The sequence below is a fragment of the Prunus avium genome, chromosome 1 (assembly GCF_965620075.1).
Source record: "Prunus avium chromosome 1, drPruAviu1.hap1.1, whole genome shotgun sequence".
Taxonomy (NCBI): Eukaryota; Viridiplantae; Streptophyta; class Magnoliopsida; order Rosales; family Rosaceae; genus Prunus; species Prunus avium.
The window spans coordinates 5,273,082-5,282,736 of record NC_142284.1 but is presented as its reverse complement, the minus strand read 5'-3'; the positions used below and the strand labels follow the sequence as shown (position 1 = coordinate 5,282,736).

Genomic DNA, 9,655 nt, shown 5'->3' with positions numbered 1-9,655 from the left:
CTGCATAGATTTGTAATTTTTATTGGCTATAAAAGTTGAACCTCGCTCTGAACTCTGTTTGAATTGAGGTATGCTATTTTAGTTTATAATTTCAGTTTAATTGATGTATATGTTATGGAGTTCTTTCTTCTGTCTTGATTTATTCAACTGTAATTCTATCTTCAAATATATGAAAATAGAATTAGTGTTTGCTACTACTCTTCTGATCAAATTCGACTCACATATGTTGAATCAAACAAAACAAAACATCTAACACGTGCATCTTCAGATGTCTATAAAATTCATAACAAAAAGTTTCCGTATTTCAAAAAAAAAATCAACAGTATTTCTCAGAAACTTCAAACGATGTCTCGTCTATTTGCTCATCCAATCCAAACCCCAACAAATATTTAAACCATATGAAGTATATATTGCATGGATTTTGTGTAACCAATATTAAAAAAGAAAAATTTGCACCCGAAGAAAAAAAAAAAATTTAACCCTTGTCAGTAAGATATATAACAAGATTTCTAAGCCCTAGAAGTCAGGCTTAAGTGACATCTTACTGACTTCTAGGATATACAGTAGTATATATTTTTCTTCTGCATTTAGTTTTTCAGAAACTAGAGCCCAAGAAGAATATAGTAAATAATTGTTACGCCCACGGCTAACAGCATTCCAAAAATGACCCTGCAATAATTCCATCGCCATAATATATTCAAGTCAGAGTCCTTTTTTTCATCATCAATTTTGTTCGGATGAAAGCATGGCACCTTAAAACTCAGGAAGAGCTCCTTAAACAAGTAAATAAACTTACGCAGTGCTAAGTATGTCTGCGTGGACATTGTATTCCTTGGCAAATACAAAAGGAACAATGCCTTGAGGAAGAGCAGCCTGAAAACAAAAGTATTTAAGCATTTAATTAAATATGCAGTTTTAAATTCTTAACTTAAGTTTTAAGAAAAGTGGGTATTGCTGGGAGATTGAGATTGTGAACCTGAACTATTGCAACATGTAAAAGAACTCCCCGAAGACCAACAGCAATAGAGGTTCCAGCAATCACTGCTGGGCCTGCTAAAAACCTGACAGCCATTGCAAATGTTGCAACAGATTTTCCACAAGCTATGATCTTTGGTTGTAAAGCCATGAATAATCCTGGAAAGAAAAAAAAAAAAGTGGTTAAAAAAGTATACTTTTATATGGTTCATTTAGGTCAATATAGACTGGAGTCAATTGAAGATAAATACCGAGACTGAACATAGCCATTCCCAAGCCAGCATCAGATAATATCGATACGGATCCACTTACAATTGTTGGCATTTTGATGTGCCACCTGCGAATGATTGAAATATTAATTTGGGTGGATCAGTTTCAGGAATTTCTTAGTCTCTTCTGCTACGAAAGAGAGGGGATATAGGTAACATTGTTGATCACGTTTCTCGTAAAAAATGAAATTGGACTGCTCACAAAATATTTTTGTGAGCGATACGCTTAGTATTATTGGTAATATTTTCAGTAGTTTCTACACAATGCATGATGGGTGCACTTTAGAGAGAGAGAGAGAGAGGGAGAGGGAGAGATTTACTTGTATGATATGAGAGACCAGGCCAAGCCAAGAAGGCTGGCGTAGGTATTGGGGTTTCTAATAAGCTTCCTCCATATCATGATAAGTATAAGTCTAATCATGACACTGGCAGGAAGCATTTGGTGCTTCTTGGCTACACCACCGTCTTCCATGTCCACCTTCTTCCGGAAACTACTGTACGGAGACGCACTTGCCGGAAACTTGGATCCTTCTTCTATCTCAAGCACCCTGTCTTCACTCATTTTCCTCCCAGGACTCATATTTAAAATTAAATCATGCATACCTGCACATTTAATTTAAGGAATTAGGTATAAACCAAATACCAATCAAGATTGAGCCCTTCATTTAGAACAAAAAAAATATCACGATTTTTGAAATGGGATCACCAAATTTATTTACTAAACTCAAATATGAATTTTATGCATCTCATTTATTTCTAACAAGTAAAATAGTGACATTATTTTATGAACAAATTAAATGAGAATACAGAAGAAAAGAAAAAATCAAATCTATGTGAAAGGATTTCCCTGTTGTTTTTGTTATAGAAAAATGAAATTTTTGTCCAACTGATAAGGTGTCAATTGACTGAACGGCTCACGTAAGTACTTGCCTAGCAATTTACACAAATGACAAATATGGTTGGGGATAGGATCATAAAATTGTGGCTTAACTGCTTTATGTTGCCCTTTTGATTAAGGTTTTTGATGTTCCACGTTGCTCCTTATTATCAACTACATCAAAAAGTCTAGCCGCACTCTAGTCCCCTTTCTCTTTGTTGGCAACCAACCGCAAGGAAGCTAAGGGGGGGAGGTAGCCACTACCCCTCCTCCCCACCGCCTATCTTCCCTTTCCTCTCCTCATCTCCCCTTCTTTTTCTCCCATCTTTTCCCTTCTTCTTATCCCTTCTTCTCCTCCCCTTCCCATCCACAGATAGTCTAAATCTGTTTGAATCTAGGTCTATTTGTCTGTTTGTTTTGTTTGGTTGTTTTTGCAGTGTTCAAGGTGACTAGTAGTGTTGTCTTTGTCTCGACTGCGATGATAGTAGTGACATTGGATTGTGTCTCCCCTCGGGAGATTTGTGATACCTGGTGATTGATGTTTTGTCTCTGTTTCAACGGCGGCAGCGGCGGCGACACTAGTGATAGTTGTTGGGATGTGGTGCTCTTCTCTACTCTGTGCCGACCGAAGAACTATACTTGGTTATAGTAGGTTTTCTTTGTCAAGTTTTGAGTTGAAGTGGAGTGCTTCTCAAGGGTTCTTTAACTGTTATTTCTGTGTTCCTCCTCTGTGTTCTCTTTTAGTTTCTTCTATGGTATGTCTTGCAGTTTGTGTGGGTGTCAAAGAACTATGAATTTGCTTATAGAAGGCTTCTTTTGACAGTTGGGATGTTCTGCGGTCCTCTCTTGTGGGTTTACTATGGGGTTTCTACTGTCCTCTCCCATGTGGGTCTACTTGTTTGTGCCTGATAAATCACGGTCGTACACTAACCGAAGGGGTTTTTCCCCTCGGCCTCAGCACCTATTCGCGATCCAAAACGCGGCGCTTTTGCCTTCCTCAAAACAAAGGAAAAGTTGCAAAGGCATAGTCATCTCGGCCTTACAACCACGGTATCGTCAGGCCGAGGCCGAAGAACGAAGGGGACACGGCCGAAGATATTAAGAGTCAAATCATCATATGGCAGCAGGGTCCCACACTTCATTTAATGAAGTAACGCCTCTGACTAGCAAACCCACTAGCTGCAAAATGGCATTTAATGCACGAGGGAAGAAGGGAAGTGACTGAAGTTAGGATTTGGTGATAGAAATCCGAGTGGTTAGGCGCAAACATACTTACCAATATTCTTACAAATTGAGGTCAGATCACCAACCACCAAACAGGGGCATTAAATGCGTCCCCACGGCCAGAAGCGCAGAACCCACGATCAGGGCGGCAGCCGAGATTTACCAGGATTCCTGGGGTCACACCACCATGCTTCACAATCCCAAATGTCGATTGGACTACCCACTTGCTCTTATCAGGCTCCACCATGCAGATTTTCAGCCTCGATTACTCCTCCAAGAGCTCCTCCTATAAATACCAAGTTCAAACTACATTCAAATGATTCAAACACCAAAACCAAAAGCCTCCCACGGAGCAAATTATATTTTCCTGTAATGCACTTTCATTATCTTTACTTGCTTTCCTAGGAGTAGTGTTAGATTGTAAGGAGAATCCGTTCATCAATATATCATACGACCCTTGATTTTCAAGGCGCCGGAGCACCATCTCTGTTACTCTTTCATTCATCCCATATATCATACGACCGTCGCTCCCTGAGCAACGCGCCGGAGCAACGCCCAAAATCCACCATCAACACCACCACTAAACGGCCTTGTAGCTCAGGCCGTGAACCTGACAGCCGAGATCAGTTCCTCTCTCGGCCACAGTCGTTTGATTAGAAATCGAACCCAAACAGGCGCACCACTTAACCATTTCATCTACATCACCATCTCGACGCACGGTAGACCGTGCTGGCACGCCTACGCACAACCGCACCGCACCCAAAAGAAGGAAGCCACGTGTTAACGCATATCTCCTCGGCCCGGAGCTCCAGGCCGTGAGATTTGCGCAGCCAACACTACTATGTTGGTCTGTAGTTGCGGTTCTCGTCGAAGGTCTTTGTGTTAGTTTTCATTTTTGATTTGTTCTTTTATTGTAATGGTCCAAAGTGACCTGAATTGGACTGTCTTGTTAGTCCATGACATGTGTGGTACTCTTTCCTCCCCGGGGATTTGTCCCATGAGGTTGTCCTAGAAAGGTTTTTACGAGGCCACTGTATCATGTTGCTCTTTGTACGTCTTTGGTTCTACGAATGAATTCTCTATCTAAAAAAAAACTACATCCAAAAGCTTGTTAATTTTTATGATGTAGTAGAGGTGTTTTAGTAATTTCATACACGTTGGTCATTTACCTACTATTATGAGTATGTGATATAAAATAACATAAAATTAAAATAAAAACAAACTCTACCTAGACCCCACTCTCACCAGTCGAACCCACCCACACCAACCCAAGCTATAGCATGATGTCATATTCCGATACCATTTTATAATTTCTAGTTAGGAAGGAACAGAGAGAGTGGAGAGAGATTTGTTTGCCTTTAAAAGAAAAGTTATTTTATTATTATTTTTAATGGATATATTTTTTACTATTAAAAACTTTAAAAATTTTGTTATAATTTTGTTATTCAAAAACATTTTTTAACATTTTAATCTACTTTGTTACATCACATATTCATAATAGCAAGTAAATGACCAACATGTATGAAATTAATAAAATACTCTTGTCACGTCATAAAAAATAACATATTGTTGGATGAAGTTGCCGGTAGGGGCAACGTGGAACTCCAAGCCTTGATCAATGGACTAAGGCCCAGTTTGGGATTGTTGTCACTTTTTAAAAAAGTTATTTCTGCTGTGCTTTGAAAATATTAGCTGTAAAGTAAAGCAGCTCTATGTTTGGTAAACAATATTTCTAAAGTGCTGTTAGTATAAAAAGCAGTGTCAAAACCGTTTGGTAAATTTTAATACAAAATTATTGTAATCGTGAATAATGACTAAAATAGACATGATGTTGAAAGTGTTATGTACTAATCATGTGGTGGTAGTGGTGGTGGAGTGGAGGTGATGGTGGTGATGAAGGTGGAGTCGGTGGTTGTAGTAGTGGTGGTGGTGGGGATGGCGGTTGTGGAGGTGGTGTTGGTTGTGGAGGTGGTGGTGGATGTGGAGGTTTTGGAGGAGGTGGTGGTGGTGGTGGAGGTGGCGGCAGAGGATGAGGAGGAGAAGGATGTGGTGGTGGTGGCGGTGGTGGTGGCAGTGGTGGTGGTTGTGGAGGTAATAAATGTGGTGGTGCAAGTGGTGGAGTTGGATGTGGAAGTGAAGGTGGTGTCATTTTTTAAAATGAATGATGGTATTTTGAGAATTAAAAAAATTCATTAAAGGTTCATCTCAGCTTCTTTTGAAATCAGCTTTGAAAAGTAACCCAGAGCCTGCTTTTATAAGCTGCTGTCAAAAGACCACTGCTTTTAAAATAATCGGGATATTTTATTTTTACCAAATACCTTAAACTGCTTAACTTTAAAGTGAAACAAGTTTTTGGCAAAAAAAAAAAAAGCAATCCCAAACGGGGCCTAAGGTAGCGTTTGGGAGTGCGGTGCTTATAAAATAAGCGGCTTTAAAAATAATTTTTGCAATTGAAAGTGTTTGGTGAAAGAAATCAGGTCAGCTTATTTTAAAATCTCAGGTCATCCAAAGCAGTTTTTCAAAGTAGGTTGGACCCAGCTTCTCAAAGATGCTTTGAAAAAAAACAGTCGGTTCCTTTTAATGATTTTTTTCATTTTTCCCATAACGCCCTTACTACTTTTCCAAAATAACAGCCCATATCCTTCCCATTCCAAAATGGGTTTCATCTCCTCTCTGCACACAGCACACTCTTCTTCTCACTGCAAGTTGGGCCAGTTATTGCGAGCCATAATAGCCACTGCAATTTCACCAGCAATCAATCTGAATTAAATTGACTTTCATTTGTTGATTTGTAAATTTCATTAAATTGAATAAAAAAATAGAGTAAAAAACCCTAAGATTTCTATTTGGGCAGGGGGTATGGCTTGGTGGATCTGAGCAGTGGGTAAGTCTTGGAGTATTTGGGCGGCGTGGGGGATCAAGTAGAGAGACGATGGACACTTGGGTGGAGAGAGAGAGAGAGAGAGAGAGAGAGAGAGAGAGGGGTGGTGGTTGGGTGAGGTTTGTTATGTGGGGCTGGCGTGGGGGAAGGGGTTGGGTGTGGTGATATGGGATTGGGGTCAGGTCGGGTGGGGTTGTTGGAGGGGTCTGGCGATTGTTTGCGGCGGGGGGATTGGTTCCTAACAGGGAAGGAAAGGAGGGAGGGAGTGAGAGTTTGTGGTGGTGATGGGGAAAGGGCTGCGAAGAGAAGAAGATGGGAGCTGAGAGGTTTTTTTTTTTTTTTTGGTAGAGACTTTTATTTGTTTTTAGACTATTTTAAATTTTTTAATATTATTTCCCTCATTTTCAATTTATCATTAAAAAAAAATTATTAACATATAATGGCTCATTTTCAACTAATTTTTTATATCTCGTGGTTTTTTTGGTCATTATACATACTCAAAGTGCTTCTGTATAAAAGTTTACCAAACACTTTGATTACTCACAAAACTTTTTCAAATATAGTTTACCAAACGCCTAACTGATTTTTTACACAGCTGATTATTCTTGCAGAACAGCATAAGTAGTTTTCTTTTTTAAAAGCATAGCAATGTCAAACTAAACTTTCAGGGAAAGTCAGATTTGACCATAATTAAAGGGATAACAAAGCAATTAAACTAAAAATTATTTTCTACTCACCTTTTGAAGCAGCAGTTTCATGTTGTTGAAGAGCAGCAGCCTTTGAAGGATCAATTACCCCAAAGTCAGTGGAAGCAGCTCGATTTACTGCATGTCTAAGATTCCCTTCGGAATCGAGCGATGCACTGGAATTCCAAACAAACATATGGAGGTCCTTATTATGCACTGCCTCACCACCACCATCTTTCTTCTTCGGCATGCCACTGGTAGACCTCGAGAACATTGGTTTAGGAGGCGGATACGAAGAGACCATACCACCATATAAGACCTCACAACTCATACTCCTCTCCCTCCTCTTCTTATTAGTAGTGCTCATCTTCAACGCCTCCTCATCATCCCCAAATCCACCTTGGAAACTGTTTGTATAGCCGTGTTTGCGGCTTGGCGCCTTGCTGGCACTAAACATGGCGTAAAAATCCGTCTGGTTGAAGCTGGATGCCCGTGAGGTCTCAAGGGAAGACTGCACGGAGTAAAACTCGACTCCAGTCAGATTGGAAGCCCGCGAGGTCATCGAATTCAACGAGTTTAACCTGTGTGACCTGTTGAAAGACGACGCATTGGATCGTTTCACCATGACGTGAAGCTTCCCGTCGTCGCCGATCTCCGCGTCTGTATGCAGAGGCTCTCGACCGCTGAGCGAAACGACATCAGAGTCAACTCTGAACGACGTAATCGAAGCTGCAGTCTCTGGGAACTGCTCGGAGATCAAGAGCTTGGCGTCGCGGTACTCGAACATGAAGAGCATGAGAGTGTACCAGATCACGCTCTGCAAAACAACAATCTGAACCATCAAGGTTCCGGAGAAGTCGCCGTACATGGCTTTGAGCAGCGGGATGCCCATGACGAGGGTGTTGGGGAGGGTGGAGAGGGAGAAGAGCGTGATCATCCACTCGAGGTTGCCACGTTTGGAGAAGGCTCGCCAGAGAAACAGGGCGACCAGGATGACAACTTTTTGGAGGGAGTCGGCGAGGATAAACTTGTAGTTCATGGCGTAAGGGTCGTTGGAGGAGATGAAGTGGAAGGAGAGCAATGGGACGGCGAAAACTGCCACGAAGCGGTTTATGCCGGAGCATTGGTCCGGGGTGAAGATTTTCCACCATCGGACGGAACCGTAGGCTAAGATCATAGCCACGTATAGAGGGACTATGGCCGCAAAAACATCGTATATGTCCTTGCCAGTGATCATGGTTACTGGTTTTGTGGCTTGGTTTTCTCAAAAATGAGGAGATGGGTTTTGTTGTTTAGAGTGAGAATTGGGTGGAGGAAGGCTTAATTTGTGGATTTTTAATCAGAGACTGTCGAGCGTTTGTGCGTGTGTGTGAGAGAGAGGTTTTGTTTGTATCTTCTTGTTGTGAAATGAAAACGGTGGCTGTGGCAGATTATTCCGACCATAAAATAAAAACGGAATGGTTTAGTTTTTTACATGCAAGTTTGTGTACGCATATGTGCTACTAGCTAGCTGCTAATATTTTATTTTTTTTTTTATTTTTTTTTTGTTTAATATATAACTTGTGGAAAATAAAGTAATCTCCAATTACCGGCCCCACTTAATTAATTATTTTTCTATGAGCCCCCTTAATTAATTATTGAAAATGAGGGGGGAAAAAAAAAAGCACCACTCGTACCTTTTAGGTATGACTCATGAGTCTTACAATTTATTTAGTCTTGTAAGACTTTTCTTATGTAGAGTCATCAATTGGCAATTGGAATTAAATATTTTAGAACCCCAGCAGTAAGTCAATGGTACAATTTCCCGTTGGATGTTAATTATAAAGTTTGTACGGATATGTGTGGAAGCAAATATTTGACGATTCTATGTTAAATAATTAATCTCATTAATTTGTGAATTATTTGATTAAATAATTAGTGATTCTTGTTAGAATCATTTAATTGACTTACGCATTGGAGGAAGGTCTTTGGCCAACACCCACTGGGTGTGATCTTTTCAATCCGTGTTATTTTGCAGGGAGAAAGAGGAACAAAGAGGAAGAAGGGATCATGAGACGAATATTCTCTAGGGAGGAAAATCACTCCCACAATATGTATAGAACTAAGATCACTAGGGATCTCAGAAGTGATGTTTTTCCGTAGTTAAAAAAAAAGTCAATAGTATTTCTCAGAAGCTTTAAACGGTTTTTTTATTTAACCCGTACGCCGATGCGAGCCACAAGCTCTGTGGGCAGAAGATGTCAAGAGGCTTGTGAATGACCGATTTCAGAGTCTCCAACTTAAGGGAAATGTGGACGAGGCCCTGAGCATGGAAGTTGATCAAGTGAACTCCTCGCCCTTCACCGAAGAAATGGAGCAGGCCACTCCTTCGAAATGGTTCACAACACCGTCCATCACACTATTCAAGGGGGACTCTGACCTTGAGAGCCATTTGAAGCACTTCAAGACTGCTATGATCCTGTACAAGGTTGACGACACCCAGATGTGCAAGGTATTTCCGATGACCTTGCGAGGAGCAGCCCAGGATTGGTTCCACACTCTACCATCCACATCAATCGACAATTTCAAGGAGTTTGCCCTCATTTTCACACAGGAGTACACCTCCTATCGATTGGTCAAAAAACAACCTGACCACCGATTTAATCTGCACAAGAAGCCTAACGAGTTTCTTTGAGAGTATATCAAGAGATTCAAGGCTGGAAAAGGGAACATCATAGGATGCGATGATCGAATCGCATCCTCG

At 40.7% G+C, this 9,655-nt stretch overlaps 1 protein-coding gene across 1 annotated transcript; it reads right to left on the bottom strand.

Annotated features, from left to right (window-relative positions):
• Nucleotides 1-602: 602 nt before the first annotated feature.
• Nucleotides 603-8,149, bottom strand: LOC110758450 (auxin efflux carrier component 2-like). Its single transcript, XM_021960319.1, has 6 exons — nt 6,964-8,149; nt 1,565-1,847; nt 1,227-1,312; nt 977-1,134; nt 797-873; nt 603-669 (listed from the first exon to the last, which is right to left on the bottom strand). Exons 1-6 carry the CDS (start codon nt 8,147-8,149, stop codon nt 603-605), a joined length of 1,857 nt encoding a protein of 618 aa, XP_021816011.1.
• Between the last annotated feature and the right edge of the window lie 1,506 nt (nt 8,150-9,655).